Source organism: Trematomus bernacchii, unplaced genomic scaffold, assembly GCF_902827165.1.
Source record: "Trematomus bernacchii unplaced genomic scaffold, fTreBer1.1, whole genome shotgun sequence".
Taxonomy (NCBI): domain Eukaryota; kingdom Metazoa; phylum Chordata; class Actinopteri; order Perciformes; family Nototheniidae; genus Trematomus; species Trematomus bernacchii.
The window spans coordinates 787,456-804,864 of NW_022987910.1; the positions used below are offsets into that span (position 1 = coordinate 787,456).

A 17,409-nucleotide genomic window follows, 5' to 3' on the forward strand; every position below is an offset into this window, starting at 1 on the left:
ATATAGTTTGAATATAGCAGATCAATCGAAAGGTTGTGTGATCATCTTGCTTTATATTAATAGCAAGTTCTCAAAGAAAGGCAGCTTCCTGTATAAAAAATACAAAGACAGAAATGCACATCTTATTTGGGTGAAGAAAAGCTCAACAAATTAAGTTGAAGAAACCTAAAATAAAGAGCTTAAAGATTAAGTGTTTTTTTCTCAGACCAACATTGACTGGAAATAGTTTTTTTTCCTGCCTCCATGCAAATGATGGATTTATTTTATTATGCTCCCCATTCACAAAACATCAAACAGTTAAAAAATAATAATAACATAAAACACCAGAAAGTTGTACTCTGAAAATGGCACTCAGAGATTCACTGTATCACTGAACAGGCATTCCTGGAACATGACATGTTCAGAAAACAGGGATTGTCCATCTCTGTGTTTCACGGAGCGTATTTCCTCGCTTCAGAATCCGTTATTATAAAATAATTAATTAGCATAATCACATGGCTTCAGATTGTCTGTGCCTGCGTCATGCAGGTGGAGTTAGGGTCATGGCAGCAGCGTGAACGGTGAATGCTGCGATGCTGATTTGACGCTTGACTTCCTCCCAGGACTTCTGTTTATCAGCTGAGTTCTGGATGTCAAACAATGCATCGTAGATTCCAGGGAAAGACTCCCCTGCATATTTATTGTGGCTGCTGGGAGCAAAAATCACATGCCTGAAAGAGAGAAGAGGGAATGTCAGTTGTGCAGGATGGTTCTTGTCTATTCAAAGTTGCAATATTCATCAGTCTTAATGCAAATATTTAAATGGAAAGTGTGATATGAGGCAAACAATCATAGCTCTGAAAAACGAAATGAAAAGGGTTTTAAACAGCAGCTTAAAATGTGTCAGATGTAGATGGGAGGTACACTTGGCTTTAATGTAGGAGAAAATGTAAACCTAGAAGCGTAATGAGTAGACATTTGAAGAATTTACATATTTCGCTTTGGGAGCATGTTTACAGCAGCACATGCAGAATTAAAGATACAACTCTTCCCTCTGACATACACAACACCACAAGGTTTTTCTGAGGAATAATAGTGTTTATCTCCACCTCTTACATTATAAACAAGCCCGTCCCAAAGTCTGCTTTAAATCAGCCAAATCTCAAGCCTCTGTTTACTTTGAATGAAATGCGATGGACCAGCTGTGATGAGGTGAAGAGTTGAACGTTGAAACACAGCTGTTCATTAGGCGAATGTGCTGTGTGGATTCTGTTGCAGGGCATAGGTGTCTTGTGATTGTGTAGTTGAGTGGCCTTATTTTTGGTTTGCATCCATCAAATCAAGTGTAATTGCGGTGTGTGTCTCTCTGTGTGTGTGGTGTGTGTGTGTGTGTGTGTGTGTGTGTGTGTGTGTGTGTGTGTGTGTGTGTGTGTGTGTGTGTGTGTGTGTGTGTGTGTGTGTGTGTGTGTGTGTGTGGTGTGTGTGTGTGTGTGTGTGTGTGTGTGTGTGTGTGTGTGTGTGTGTGTGTGTGTGTGTGTGTGTGTGTGTGGTGTGTGTGTGTGTGTGTGTGTGTGTGTGTGTGTGTGTGTGTGTGTGTGTGTGTGTGTGTGTGTGTGTGTGTGTGTGTGACTCACCTGTAAAACGGTCTGCCAGGTAGGCCTAGGGGGTCTATGAAGGCTCTCTCCAGATACATGAGCTGATCATTCACGATACGTAACTGCAGAGGACTGATACACAAGCACAACATTATTTTTCACATTATATTTACAGTTATGTTTTATGCTGATCCCTCTTATATATAAATAGGAAAAACTGAAAATAAGAAATACCTCTCAATACGAAAACAACAAACATATTTCAGCATTTGACATCCTAAATGTTAAACATATTCTTACTCTGCTTTGTTGAGAGTATGCAGGCGCTCATGGAAGTCCCTCGCTGCAACAGTAAAGTTCTCCACAGCAGAAAACAAGGAATCTGAAAATGTAACGAAAAGGGAAAACAACATTTAAAAGCAGCTACATTCTGAGAAAAGTTTGCTATTTGGCCATATCGTTTAAACATTTTAAGGATATTTAAAGTCGATATATACTCAAGTCAACTCACCAAACGACACCCTGTACGTGTTCATCTCCTCTGGGTGCCTGTGTCCTAGCTGTGCGATGCTCTGAGCGTACTTCCCGAGCGCGTCTGCATACTGGTTAACATCGAGAGGGAGCAGCTGGGAATCAGCCAATTGGAAGATGAGCCCCCCTCTCACCTGGGCCACCACCCGAAGCCTCTTGAAGGAGGGGTCGTAAAACTTCTCCACTACCTCGAAGGTCTCATAAACACTGTGATACACCGGATAGCTGCTGTACCGCTCTGTTTTCTGAAAGCACAGACAACAGCCCAGTGAGATACATTGACGCCATGGAGGCTCAGATTATCATTTACCATAAAGATTAGGGTGGTCCTCAAAATTGAAAGTCGGAAAGTCTAAGCTCCAACCCCCAGAATTCATTCTATTAGTCAAGAAAACTCTCCTGGTGAATTTTATTCTCAATCTGACAACATTTACCCCTCCTTCATCAACCTTGAAGTTTAGCCTCAGTTGCAGCACCGTGGCTACTGGTGTGGCAGCCCAGGTTGATGAGGGAGGGGTACATTTTAAGGACCACCCTACGTGAGGCTAAACTTCAAGGTTGATGAGGGAGGGGTAAATGTTGTTGGAATTTGAGTAAAATTCACCAGGAGAGTTTTCTTGACTATCATAACGAATTCCGGTGGTTGGAGCTTAAAATAAATGAATTCGAAAATGTACATGGCACTGAGGACCACCCTAATAAAGATGCTGTCCTTTTTTTGAATTATTCTCTAACCACTTATTCAACCCTTAAATGTAAACAGAAATAACTTTAGATTATGTAGTGTAGGACTGAAACTCACAAATATTTTGGTTATTGATTAATCTCCCGCTTATTTTATCGATTTATCAATTAGTTATTGTTAATGGTCATTGAAGAAATACTTAAACGTTTAAACTAGTATCAAATAGTTGGCGATTAGTTTCTGTTGATCTACTATTCCATTAGTCCACTTATATTTGCAGCTCCAATTCTTAATTTCTTTCTCAGTGTAGCATAATAGAGATAGATACAATTATTTATTCATATACGAAGACAATGTCACACCGACAATGTACATGTAAAAGACAAAACCTGCATTAAAAATCAAAAAAGTATGCAAAAATCGCAAACATATTCTCTCGGAACGAATAGGTCTGCATATGAAGCATGTACACTTACTTTAATATTGTTTTTAAAGTTTAACATCCTTAAAATTCCTCAGAGAAAAAATAAATCTTCCTAGTAAAACTTAAACATAGCATGGATGCAAAATGTTTTGTGCGCCTAAAATACAGTCACATAAAGATATGATTAAGAACTTATAGTAATAGTAATATACCTTAAGACTAATAAGAATGATAATATTTGGATGAATCAGTCAGCGTGTCTCACCTTGTTCTTGGTGTATCTGGCTCTGCCTGCAGCAATTCCCAGACGGATAAAATAGGCCTCGAAGTCACTGCCTGACCCCAGTTTACTGATCCTACAGCGCAGCAGAGTGAAGGACAGACTGTTTGAGTGATTTGTTTCATTACTTGTTATATTTTACATTCAAAATATGTTTGTTTACAGCCTGACTCTGACCAGAGCAAGCTACTTTGTACCTGGGTGCATCACGGTTATCCGTCCAGTTGTCCCTCTTATGCCAACTCTCGTACAAAGAAACTCCTTCCTCTCCTTCCTCTGGACTGGCTATCTACATACAAACACATCAAGTATAAAAGTGAGCATGAAGACTAAATTAATCATTCTCAAAACAGTTTGTTAAGTACCCTTCCTTTTGTTTCTGCTTACCTGTTTGGTGAGGTCATACACCAGCGTGTGTAGAGACGGAGTACAGTCAACCCTCAGTGTGTACATTCCTGGAAATCAAATTGAAATGTTTAAAAAAACACATAAGACACATCAAAACTAATTTACTACTAACTGTGCACACACTCACCCTCAATGGCAGAGTCGGCATTAATGTAAGCCACAGCTCTCTCCTGCAGCAGCTTGGCGTTATCCTGTTGAGAAAGGTGAATGTTGGTCAAGTGTGTGTGGGTTTGAGTGTGTACAAGTGCAAGGCAAGGCAAGGCAAGGCAAGTTTATTTATATAGCACCTTTCAACACAAGGCAATTCAAAGTGCTTTACAAAAATGGAAGACATTAAGAAAATGGCATTTAAAATCAGTCATTAAAAATAAAAGATAATAAAATAAACATTAAAAGAAAAAATACATGGATAAAAGTTACAGTGCAGTTTAAGATATGAATAGTTCAATTAAAAGCAGCGACAAAAAGAAAAGTCTTCAGCCTGGATTTAAAAGTAGTAAGAGTTGCAGCAGACCTGCAGGTTTCTGGGAGTTTGTTCCAGATATTTGGAGCATAATAACTGAACGCTGCTTTACCATGTTTAGTTCTGACTCTGGGGACAGAAAGCTGACCAGTCCCTGAAGACCTGAGAGTTCTGGATGGTTCATAATTTAGCAGTAGGTCAGACATGTATTTTGGGCCTAAACCATTCAAAGCTTTATAGACCAGCAACAATATTTTGAAATCTATTCTTTGACACACAGGAAGCCAGTGTAAGGACTTCAGAACAGGAGTGATGTGATCCACTTTCTTAGTGTAACCCCTAGATTCCACCGGGTCCGTCTGCGGCGCGTTACGGACGCGTTACGGCTGCGCCGCGGTGCTCAAGGTATCCGCGGCCACTCTAGTCAATGGGTGCTATTCCACCACACGCGGCGCGTTACGGCTCAGACGCGTCCCAGAAGCGTCCCAGAAGCGGCTCGGCGCAGGGCTTTTCTAAAATTAGGATCGAATCCTATTTTTGTCGCGGCGCAGCCGTAACGTAAGGTCTGGCAGGCAGGAAGTGGAACTTTCAGAGCATATATAGCATATATATATAGATATATACACACACACAAACTAATTTTGCAGACCCTATCCCTCCGTAGTCTTTCAAGTAGGAGGAGAAATGCCAGCGTTCTCCTCCGGTTAACAGGCACTGTGTAAATTATATAGAATAATTATGATGATGAATGCATTTATTTACCACTAAAATACAGCAACAGATCTTTGATTCATGTCGTTTATAACTGGAATATTACAGTTATTATTAACTTTGTCTGTACAAAGTAGCCTGTCCAGGAAATATGCCCAAATCAACAAAAACTGCGAGCCGGCAGGCAAGACGCTCCGCTTCTGAAATGCTTCTGAAACGCGCCTGGTAGGGTATGACGCCGGAGGAGGCCGGACCAAAACCGCGGTGCAGCCGTAACGCGGCGCAGACGGACCCGGTGGAATCTAGGGGTTAGTGAGGACTCGAGCAGCGGCGTTCTGAATCAGCTGCAGCTTTCTAATAGATTTTTTAGTGAGACCTGTAAAGACACCATTACAGTAGTCCAGTCTACTGAAGATAAAAGCATGGACAAGTTTTTTCCAAATCCTGCTGTGACATTAGTCTTTTAATCCTGGATATATTCTTTAGGTGATAGTAGGCTGATTTAGTAACTGTTTTAATGTGACTGTTGAAACTCAGGTCAGAGTCCATGACTACACCTAGATTTCTGGCTTTATCTGTTGTTTTGAACATTGCAGACTGAAGCTCAGCGCTAACTTTTATACGTTCTGCCTTGGCTCCAAAAACCATTACCTCAGTTTTATCTTTGTTTAATTGGAGAAAGTTCTGACACATCCAGTCATTGATTTGTTCAATGCACTTACTCAGTGTTTGAATTGGAGCATAGTCTCCTGGTGAAATTGTTACGTAAATATGTGTGTCATCCGCATAGCTATGGTAACTTATTTGGTTGTTTTTCATTATCTGAGCCAGTGGTAGCATGTAGATGTTAAAGAGAAGAGGCCCCAAGATGGAGCCTTGAGGTACCCCACATGTCATATTTGTCAACTCAGATGTGTATTTACCTATAGAAACAAAGTTTTTTCTGTCCTTTAAGTAGGACTCAAACCAATTTAGAACTGTTTCCGAAAGTCCCACCCAGTTTTCTAGTCGGTCTAGTAATATGTTGTGGTCAACAGTGTCAAACGCAGCACTGAGATCTAATAATACTAACACTGAAGTTCTGCCACTGTCTGTGTTTAAGTGGATGTCATTGAAGACCTTTACAAGAGCAGTCTCAGTGCTGTGGTTTGGACGAAATCCTGACTGGAACACATCCAAACAGTTATTTAAATGCAAGAAGTTACTCAACTGTTGAAATACAACTTTTTCAATGATTTTACCTAGAAATGGCAGGTTTGATATTGGCCTGTAATTGTTCATTACTGAAGCATCTAGATTATTCTTTTTTAAGAGCGGTTTAATGACTGCAGTTTTCAGGGCCTGTGGAAAAATACCTGAGTGAAGAGATGTGTTTACTATATGAAGTAGATCTGAGGCCATGCAATGAAAAACATCTTTGAAAAATCCTGTTGGAATAATATCAAGGCAGCAGGAGGAGGATTTCAGAAGTTGAATAATGTCCTCTAAGTTTTTATCATTAATCTGATGGAATTGTGTCATGGTGTTTGAATTGATATTAGGTGGACATAGGGACACATTTGCTGTACCTGATGCAGAGGCACTGACTGCTTGTCTAATTTTCTGAATTTTGTCAGTGAAGAAGGAGGCAAAATCATTGCACGCCCTGGTGGATAGAAATTCAGATGCTACTGACACTGGGGGGTTAGTTAGTCTGTCGACGGTAGCAAACAAGGCACGTGCGTTGTTTTTGTTTTTGGTAATGATGTCAGAGAAGAAAGACTGTCGTGCGTTTTTCAATTCCAAATTATAAAGGCCAAGTCTCTCTTTATAGATTTCAAAGTGAACCTGGAGATTTGTTTTTCGCCACCTACGTTCAGCTTTTCGACACTCTCTTTTTTCTGTTCTCACGGTCATGGCCTTTCTCCATGGAGATATTTTCTTGCCAATCACTTCCTTTACCTTAGTTGGAGCAATGGTATCTATAACATTTTTAATTGTTGAATTAAAATGATCTACTAGCTCATTTACTGAGATGTTAGCAGGGGCAAGTGTGGATGAAAAATTATGAGTAAACATTTCCCTAGTATTTTCAGTTAAATATCGCTTTGTGGTTACCTCTTTCTGAACATTTTTGTGAACAGAAATAGAGCTCTCAAAGAAAACACAGGAATGATCAGATTGTGCAACATCAGTCACCACAACTTTTGAGATATTCAGACCCTTTGAGATAATTAAGTCCAGAGTGTGCCCCTTATTGTGCGTGGGCTCCGCCACATGCTGAGTCAGTCCATAGTTATCAAGAACACAAAACAGTTCTTTAGCCCCTCTGTCCTGGGGGTTGTCAACATGGATGTTAAAATCACCAACAATGACTAGACGGTCAAAGTCAATACACACTATAGACAGCAGTTCAGTAAAGTCATCAAAAAAGCTTGCACAGTATTTGGGTGGTCTATAGATATTTAGGAACAGAGCTCGAGAGGAGCATTTCAGCTGAAGGGCCACATATTCAAAAGAAGCAAAGTCCCCATAAGATGTCTTCCTGCATTGAATGGAATCATTGAACAAAATAGCAACTCCACCCTCTTTCTTATGCATTCTTTCCTGACTCATAAAACTAAAGTTGGGAGGGGTTGATTCGATAAGAACAGCTGCACTGTTATTTTGTTCAATCCAAGTTTCCGTTAAAAACATAAAATCGAGATTGTGCTCAGTGATAAAATCATTGATTAAAAATGTTTTTCCTGCCAAAGACCTGACATTTAATAAAGCTAGTTTAAGTTTGTTAAATACACTATCAGTAAGATTTTTTGTGACAAGCTGTGGCTGACATTGAATCACTGCTAAATTTGATAACCTCACACAAACGTTTGAGCACTTCTTGTTTCTAAGCTGATTCACCGCTCTTAATCTGCAAGTGTGTGAATGTGTATGTTTAAGTACCTCTGCCCATTCTGTAGATCCCTGCAATCCAAACTCCTCTGCATCCCAACTTGCAAATATTAAAGTCCTCCGAGGCCTCCATCCTACACACACACGCAGACAAACACACACTGAGTACTTGTCATGACACAATTATTTATGTGAACAGTTGAGTAGTGACAAGCAGTGACATACCTTTACTGATCAGCCTGCCGGCGCTCCTGACAGTCTCGTGAACCACTGCAGCTCCAGACATGGGGTCGATTCCTCCGAACACCCAGGCGTCCCGGTGCCCTCCCAGAATCACATACCTGTCTACACACACAAACCCATAGCACACATCGATGGAATAATTCGAGAAAAATATACTTTTTTTTCTTCTATTATTTACAAATTATTCCAAATAGCTAATCCTATCACAACACATACAAAACAGGCTCTGAGTAAGAGGCTGATGCACTGTATTTCACACTGAATGTAGCAACATTTCCTGACCAAAATGCATTATGAATATCCTGCAACCTGTTATTATGAGTCTGAGTGTCCAGTTAGCATTGTAATGGAGTGAAGGATTAGTGGGTTGTGGTACTGTACCTGGCTCCAGAGCTCCTCTAATCCGGCCAATGACATTGTAGATTCTGGTTATCTGGTTGTTACTGTGGATGTTCATACGCAGCTTCCTGACACAGGCAGACACACAGGGGAGAAAGAGATTTAACCCTCTTAATGGCCGCATTGAAGTCCTTTAAGAAGTGTTTTGCACCTCAAAATTCCCTTCTTTAGAAGAATAATGAGGCACAAATAGACCCAGTTACTGTTGTTCATCCCTAATTTAAGCAGCTTGTTCTGTGTGTATGTTTTTCACACACCGAGGGTACAAGGGCCTTCATTGTATAACATTTGGCTACTTGCCACTGGGTCATTAAGGCTGAGCAAGAGGAGAAAAGAGCAACAAAATGCGAGAGACAATTCAAACACTTAAACCACTACAGAGTGAATTCGGAGAGAGAAGTGGTGAGGAAAAAAAACAAGTGGAAGGGAGAATCATGTTATTACAGTGTGAGGTGGACACAAGCAATCACTTTGACACTCCACTAAAATGTTATCACTTACTGGCGTTTGAAGTCATCCGTAAATCCTGGTCCGATCCTGTAGGAGATATTCAGAGCTCCTTTCCAGTTGTTGGGTGGAATCGGTCCTCCCATGTTCCTGTTGAAGCAAAAATCTAATATATTATACACCAAAGCAATTATCTTATACATTAAGGATGCCAATACAAATTCAACATCCAAAAGAAGTAAGTTTCAACCATGCTACACATCTTTGTTATTTGGTCCACCAGTTTGGTCCAAGCTAATATATCTCAACAACTATTGCATAGATTTCTATGAAATGTAAATATAAAATACATTCCTGTCCCACACATGTTGACTTCTCATGAGATCAGATTTATTTTTTAATGCATGTCTAATAATTTGATTTATGATAAACTATTATCAAAACATGTGATATTTTCATCTGTCTTTGTGCCGATTACCACATGTAGCATGCTCACATGTTTAACAAGGGCACCACTAACTTGTAATTGTGTGCATTTTAGCATTAGCTTAGCTTCACAGAGCTGCTAGCATGGCTGTAGACCTTTTTAAAAAATGACTGATTTGAATGATTGCATTTTAGAAGTGTGGAGAGAAAAGAAGATTGAAATATGATTTTACTTCAGCAGGTTGATTGCATCATGGAAGCCAATTGGATGCACAGGAATCTTGGGAAGACCTACTCCATCCTCGAGACTTAACCTGTAGGTATATTCTGTAAGAGAGCAGACAAGATTATGTTAGTTAAACTCAAACCCATGATTCAGCCTCTCACACTTATAGACACTCATACACACCTTTAGCGGGGTACCCTGGTGTGAGTGGGTCTCCTGCTCCATTCAGGTTGAGAACATTTCCTCTTTGAGCTCCTCCACCGGGTAGGTTCCAACCATCAGGATATGGCTGCACACACAAACACATTTAAAAGGCTTGATTTGAATCCACAGATTTAATTAGTATCCTTGATTCCAATATTGATTTGTTTAGAGATAATAACTATGAATAAGTGTACATTCTTGAAGGCTATGTCTGACATCTGCTACTTATTTATAGTTGTTGTTTGCAGAGTCTCTTATGGGTTACAACTTATTTTAAGGCTTATAATTGTGTCAGTGTTGTCTAAAAACAAATGTTCAAACTACTACACTAATACTAGCACAATGGCTGTTACCATCCACACATGCACAGTTTTATAATGAACAAATTAACAAAAACATTATCCAAAATACTGTACCTGGACTCCGGCAGCCCAGTAATCTGCTGGGTCTGAGAACATAATGATCCCCTTTGCTCCTGCTAACATGGCATTTTTCACCTGGTGGAGCATACAGAGTAGAGTGAGTTATTAGTAAACAAAATGTTATTTATTGCTGTCCTCTTTTTCCTTTGTGCATCAGAAAATGGTGTGGTTTGACATTGACAAATCACATTGAATAATCAAAGATGTATGAGAAAAAAGATTGTATTCTTCCAGTACACCTAGCCACAAGTATAATCATTTAATTGCACGACTCAGTCACAGAAATCCTTTAACTGTGGGTTTTCATGTGGAGTGATGACCAAGACTTTTCTTTTCCTACCTTATTGCCTCTGAATATTTTCCCATATCTGACGATGACAATCCTCCCAGTAGCATTGACCCCCATGTCTCTCTCTAACTGGAAGAAGTCTTCTGTTCGACCATAGTTCACATACACCAAATCCCCCTATAGAGAGACAGAAAGAGGAGACATCTCAGGTTATCAGATAGCTGACGGTGAGGATTTGTAATGTTTAGATTCCATGTTGACTTTTACTTCTGCAGTGAAAACATATTCAAACATCACTGTCTGCTTGTGAGTATGGTTGTTGTTATTGACCTCAGGTTGTCCTTTGGGAGAGAAGGCGCTGTATGGTGGCACGATGTTAGACACATCTTCATAACCCTCAGGAACAGGCTCAGCCAAGGAAGTGTTAAAAACCTGTGACAGAAAGATGAGCACAGACTGAATTAGATAAAATATTGATGAGATCACCCTTTATTTACTAAAATATCAGATTTTCATGCTTTACTTCTACATTTTATAGGGGGAAACAATACTATTTTCTGCAATAAATGTATCTCACAGATAATTTTTGTTTACATCCCTCTATTTAACTTTTACTTCATTAATCAATTACCTTAATGAGAAATTATCATTACAATTGGCAACATCATTTTTACTGTAATATTTGTGTTCAATAATAAATTAATAATAGTTGAAGAGTAATTTTGGTTCTCACTATTTTCTGAAGTTTTACAAACAGAACAACCCACTAATGATTCAAAAACATAATCAGCAGATTAATCCTTTATGACAATAACCCTTTTTTGCAGCTCTATATATTTAAAAAAAAATGAATTAGCTTCACATTAGCCAACTATAACAGTAAAATGCTGCTTAAGTCACATAAGGCATTTTCTGCATCGAATACTTCTACCTTTAAACTTTTAGTTAATTTGCCTAATACTTATAAACTACATATGTTACATTTTCAATGCATGACTTAACCTATATTTGGGTATTTTCACACTGTTGTATAAGTACTTTTACTTAAGCGTGATTCAAATCCTCAATCCCACCCAGAGTAAATAGGGGGTCAATATGTAAATGCTAGATTTGTCCTTTACAGGTCTGATACCAAAACAAGTCCTGTGAATTATTGGCAGATACCAGGTTGTCCTGTTCTACTGTAGAATATACTTCCAGTGGTCTGACAATCACCTTGGTATCTATGCTGCTCAGGGTATCAGCTGAAATGTGTTACTGATTAAGCTGAAATGTAAACCCGGATTTTGTTTGTGATCCTGAATGCATCCTAGTAGCATGCTTCGATATAGCCATGCTGTAAACTCTGGTCAGTTGTTCTTGCTTGCCACTGTGCTGTATCATTATCTCTACAAAGAGTGGTTTATCTCGCCACAAGCTATAAAAGGACCTTGGACCTGAACGAGACGTCTTGTGTTTTTAATTTATCTGAAAATTCACCATGTGGACGCTGCAACTTTGTTATCTCCCTAAACAGACTCAGCAGCAGTCATGTGCTTTTTCAAATGAGTGTTTTTGTTCATGTGTGTTAGAAAATAACATGGAGAAATTGATCAATATCATAAAACGTTTGGAAATCATTAAACTAAAGCATATATTACATGTAGTTTCTTACAGTGGACACAATGCATGCAAATGGTCATTGAAATAGTTTTAGCGGTGGCTGTGTTATAAACTGACTGCTATGCTAATGCTATAGAAGATGGGACCAAACAACAAAAACAAGAATGCACGAGAAGAGGTTTTAGCAAGATATGCAACATGTTTTGCTTCTTTGTAAAATGCACTTTGTCTTTTTTCAGTATGAATGCATTTGACTGGATGTTTTCATGTCGTACCTCACTGCCAAGCTGATCAATTATCGAGATGTAATTCGGCTGTGTTTTGTTGGGATAGGACAGCAGGACGTCGTAGGGCACCATCTCCACTGAGTCCAGGCCGTACTCCTTCCACTCTTTCATGATCTGCTCTGCATATTTCAGATTCTGCTCTGTACCGGCGAGATGTGGGAGTCGTGTAAATTTCCTGTGGAGAGAATGTCAACAGTGGCTAGAGGCTAGAAGTTGCTTACAGAATAAAATGTATTTTGGCCATAACGCACTTCATTTGAATGTGCAGATTAGCTAGGGAAAGTGAGATCTTTTTGTAAAGTTAGAACAAATATAAGCAAAAATGCATGGAAAGCGTTTCTTGTTCTGAGACTGCACTTGAACACACCATCAAGTCTTTAATGTTATGTATTTTTCCAGATGGTTGGACAGCATTTTTTGAAGCTATAGGATGTTTATAGAACACTGAGGGATGCTTAATTTTATATTTGGAATCTTTGGAAATGCCAATAGATAAAATAAATAATTAAAATAAAGTAACTTAGGTTTCTAGTCTTTTTTTCTTCTTCTTATTTCTTTTCCTCTTTTTTTTCTACCCCGCTAGTGGGGTTAAGAAGCCTAAGATAAATGTCAACAATTGAGTTGCTGTGCAAGTGAAATGTTTGGCTTGCTATAGTTGTGAAATGGAAAAACATATGGCAAAATTGGTGCACATTCAGATAGCTGTCACCTCCACTGGCTAGCGATCAAATACCGGAGTGATTTAATATATTACACAACCCCCTAAAAAAAGCCATCAACCACCCACCCCCCCCCCCCCCCCCCCCCCCCCCCCCCTCACCTATGAGACCTCATTCAACAACACAACCCTACCCATCTCCTGAGGTCTGCTGTTGCTAACCTACTGCAGCCCATCAGGACTAAGTTCCAGACCTGGGGCGACCAGTCCTTCGCTGCAGCCTCCCAGTCACATTCAAAATACATACACTGCATAAAAGCCTTCAAAACAACCTATAGTCCTCTACCCAAACCCACCTTTTTTCAACTTTGCTCAGGGCTGTTTTTGTATTTTTTCTCGTATTTTATTGTAAAGCGTCTTTGAGCACTGGGAAAAGCGCTATATAGATATTATGTATTATTATCTATATGAATACAAGGAACTCCCTAACAAAACTCAAAGATGTTTCCCTCCCTGCTGAAACCTTTTCTTTCAAAGAGGGCTGAAGACTGTTTACAGTTGTTTAGATGATTTGTTCTGATGGATAGAGAGGTTTTGTTTGTTGGTATTGCTTCTTACCTGAGATGTTCTCTGATCTGCTCTGGCCGCATTTCATCCAGAAACTCCCGTAGATACTTGCCGGAAGCAGTATCGTTTGGAGTGTTTGGACGTGTGGGCTTTGCAAACCAGCCTTCAAAACACAGACACACAGACATACATAATCCATACAGCATAACAACCGTGTCTCTTCTTTCAGGACTGAAACCACCTTATGACTTACAGTAAGGGAGAAACCGAATATCTATTAGTCACTCACTGCCCAGCTGTGTAAGATCTAGACAAACTTTGCATGACCATAGATATTATATTTCAAATGGAGTCGTGGTTATGGACAGCATGTGTTAGCTGCTGTGAGCAAGCACACGTGAAATGAATCAAAGTAGTGACAAACTAAAACGCACACACATGATAACACACCTTCAATATTAAACTTTAACAGCAATGATAACATTTGATAGTTATTCCGAATAAATTAAAGATTGTATGCACTTATGTTGTGCAGTGGTGTTAAGTAATTAAGTACATTTACTCAAGTACTGTACTTAATTACAATTTTCTTAAGTATTTCCATTTTATGCTACTTTGTACTTCTACTCCACTACATTTCAGAGGTAAATATTCTCCTTTTATTTTTGGTACTTTATGTATATTTAGATGCAAATTTTACTTGAGTAACATTTTGAATACATGACTTTTACTTGTAACAGAGTATTCTTACTTTGCTATTACTACTTTAACTTAAGTACAAGACTTGAGTACACCTTCCACCCCTGAGGTTTTGTATCTATTCATGTTAATTCAGCATCTGCCTTCACATCCATTTACAAACTTGTCCTGGTCAACTATCATTAGTTCCATAGTTATACGTTATTTCTGTTAACAACAAACATAGATAGCAGTGTAGATATAACTTGTGAGTAACAGTCCAGTAGAGTGTAAGTTTGTGTTGTATTATCAAGTCTTACCTATGATGAAACCAAGCAACAACAAACCTGCCACAACCACAGTCCATCCGATCCACCGAGTTAACCTGCCCTCCTTTCTCATTTTAAAGCAGCTCGTCCCACAGGCTTCCACGCGCCGACACAACTGCACAGCACGCTCGCAGAGATAGGGAGTAATTTGTTTAGGTAGAGCACAGAGGGAAAGTGAGATAGAGTGGGACAGGGAGAGAGGGAGGTGACTTTCTGTGTCTGGCAGGTTGCAGAGGACTACAAAGAGGGAGCTAGTCATTAGTGATATGATTGGCCAGTAGGCTGATGACAGTCTTGTGCTCCTTGGCCATTCATGTGCTGACTCAGTGTTACTCAACTATGGTCGGGAATCCAGAGTCCAGCCAAGAATAAGCTGTTAAAGTAATAATTCAGTCAGAAAGCTGTCAAAAGTCTCCATGAGCCACACTGAATGCGCAGATTCCTGTAGAATTAAAATAAATGCATTGTCTTGAAAATAATCTATGGTGATTAAATCATAAAAAAGACAAAATAAAGTAACATGTGTTCATATGGTGATAAGGGGTCACTAAATGGCTTTATATATGGATACAAATGTGTGTGTGTGTGTGTGTGTGTGTGTATACATTGATATGGCTTTCACAGTCAGCTGAATATAAAATACATGTTGGACATTGAGAGGACATTATTTAAGATTGAGAGCTGTGCACGCTTCTATTTAGAAAAAATATATCCATCTGTATGGACATTTCTGTAACAGTCTATTAAAGTAAACCCGTTAACCTGGAACTAAAATATAGCTGGCTATAAAAAGGGGTAGATAATAAATCATATACCATTAACACTAGCTGCAGAAGCATATATCCATATACAAAAGTGAAAAATGTCATTAATCACATAACATCTGGAAGCCCAAAAATAAATGCATGAACATTTAGACATAATATAATTAGGATGCTCACAGTAAATCACTATTTGTACCTACTAAGTCAACATCGAATTGTTCCTGGTAAGAATTTTAAGGTAGAATCTCATAAGCGAATTCAATTATAGTAAGTCAAAATTCCGACTTAGAAAGACAACTAATGGAACCACTATGTGTATCTTTTCTATTATGCATAACTTTTAGCTCTTTTTTCTTTTCCTGTCAGAACTGGGTTTTCAGCTCCCTTGTTCTTATCTGCTCTATCTCCAATTGACATAAAGTTGACATATAAAGTAAGTCATTCACCATAACTTCTTATCACCCAACAAAACAGACAATAAACAGCGTTAAAGTTATGAATCCTATAGCTACCCAGTAGATAATGGGTGAGTTTATTAAAGTGTTATATTCCAGGTTCAGTTTAGGATGAAACTCAAGTTACAGCATATCTATTGCTATTAATATTCTGACATATTTTCCCACACTATAAGACCCACAGGCCTGGTCTTGCTTGACCCCTCCTGGTCCTGTGAACAGCTGGGAGGGCTAAAGTGCGGCTCTTTTATGTGGTGGGCTGGAGCGTGAAGTGTGGAGGAGGCTCTCTGCCCTCAGGAATTTGGGGAGGACACAGACTGCAGCTCTGCCTCATCCTCAACACACTGTTTGTTTTAAAAAAAACAATGCAATATTGTATTACTTTTATACAATCAATGGACCATGATTAAGGTTAATGATAACACGCCAAACCATACCAGGTATTATGACTTCAAGGGACAAAAGTAAAAGTACTTATTCTGCATTATGTCCCATTTTAGAATCATATCTAATCAGTAATGCATTAATGTGTTCATCTCTGCTGGTAAAGGTGGAGCTAATGTAATGAATTGATGTACTACTACTGGATTTATTAACCTATAATTATCTATCATAGTTTATGTATTAGTTTATTTATAATTAGTATTAGCTAATAGTCTGAATCTGTAAAGTAAGAAGTTAGTAATTTTGTCAAATGTATGTAGTGGTACAATATTGGCTTCCAACATGTAATGGAGTAGAAGTTTTGGGTAGCATAAAATGGAAATACTTAAGTAAAGTACCTCAAAATCTTACTTAGGTATAGTACTTGAGTAAATGTACTTCATTAAAGTAGTACACCACTGAAGAGAACCAAAATGAATGTCTGTCTAACACACGGTCACTTCATTGTTAGACGGTGGCGCCCTCTATTGTCAGAAAGTAGCAGTGTAGCAATGCTTATTGTTCTCCATTGTGTTTGTTGGTTACTTACTATCTACAAAGTCCTTATTCCTAAATGTGTTTAGGAAACATGTTAAAGACGCTGCTCACTTAAAGTCCAGGCCTGTTGTAAAGCCAACTGAGGTGAAATGAGGAGAAACTTTAAGATTGAGTCACGTCGCTGGGATTTGTTCTCGGAGGATGAAAAGTCAAACTGCGCTCAGGGCAGTCAGCGGTGACGGAGGAGGAGTGAGGGGGGACGGAGCAGACACCGGCCGGTCTGTGGAGCTGCACACACACCACACACACACAAACACACAGACACACAGACAGGCACATAGAGACAGAGCTGCAGGGTGGACGAGTCTCTACCTCTAAGCCACACCGAGGCTTTGGTGGAAAAGTTTCGGCAGCTGCTGAGCCCGTGAAGGCATCATGGTTGTGTCGGTGCGGAGCTGGGTCGCCAACGAGGGAGGAAAGCACTTGGTCCTGGTGGGGAAACTTTTGTCAGATGTTTTACATTTGGCTAGCTCCACTTGTGT

The 17,409-nt window shown here is 39.3% G+C and overlaps 2 protein-coding genes across 2 annotated transcripts in view; one reads left to right on the forward strand and one right to left on the reverse strand.

The window, feature by feature from the left end:
* Positions 1–236: 236 nt before the first annotated feature.
* Positions 237–14,937, reverse strand: naalad2 (N-acetylated alpha-linked acidic dipeptidase 2). Its single transcript, XM_034115155.1, has 20 exons — positions 14,719–14,937; positions 13,772–13,883; positions 12,484–12,670; positions 10,937–11,038; positions 10,658–10,783; positions 10,312–10,392; positions 9,875–9,980; positions 9,699–9,792; positions 9,094–9,189; positions 8,575–8,660; positions 8,176–8,295; positions 8,002–8,084; positions 4,030–4,093; positions 3,882–3,949; positions 3,692–3,783; positions 3,480–3,570; positions 2,086–2,350; positions 1,875–1,956; positions 1,614–1,706; positions 237–710 (listed from the first exon to the last, which is right to left on the reverse strand). Exons 1-20 carry the CDS (start codon positions 14,798–14,800, stop codon positions 521–523), a joined length of 2,220 nt encoding a protein of 739 aa, XP_033971046.1. The 5' UTR covers positions 14,801–14,937; the 3' UTR covers positions 237–520.
* Positions 14,938–17,191: 2,254 nt separating this feature from the next.
* The window catches only part of LOC117470245 (NADPH oxidase 4), a 25,089-nt gene continuing 24,871 nt past the window's right edge, over positions 17,192–17,409 (forward strand). Inside the window, exon 1 of the mRNA XM_034114949.1 lies at positions 17,192–17,359. Within this exon, the coding sequence (XP_033970840.1) occupies positions 17,303–17,359 (57 nt within the window). The 5' untranslated portion in view covers positions 17,192–17,302. The remainder of the gene's footprint in view (positions 17,360–17,409) is intronic.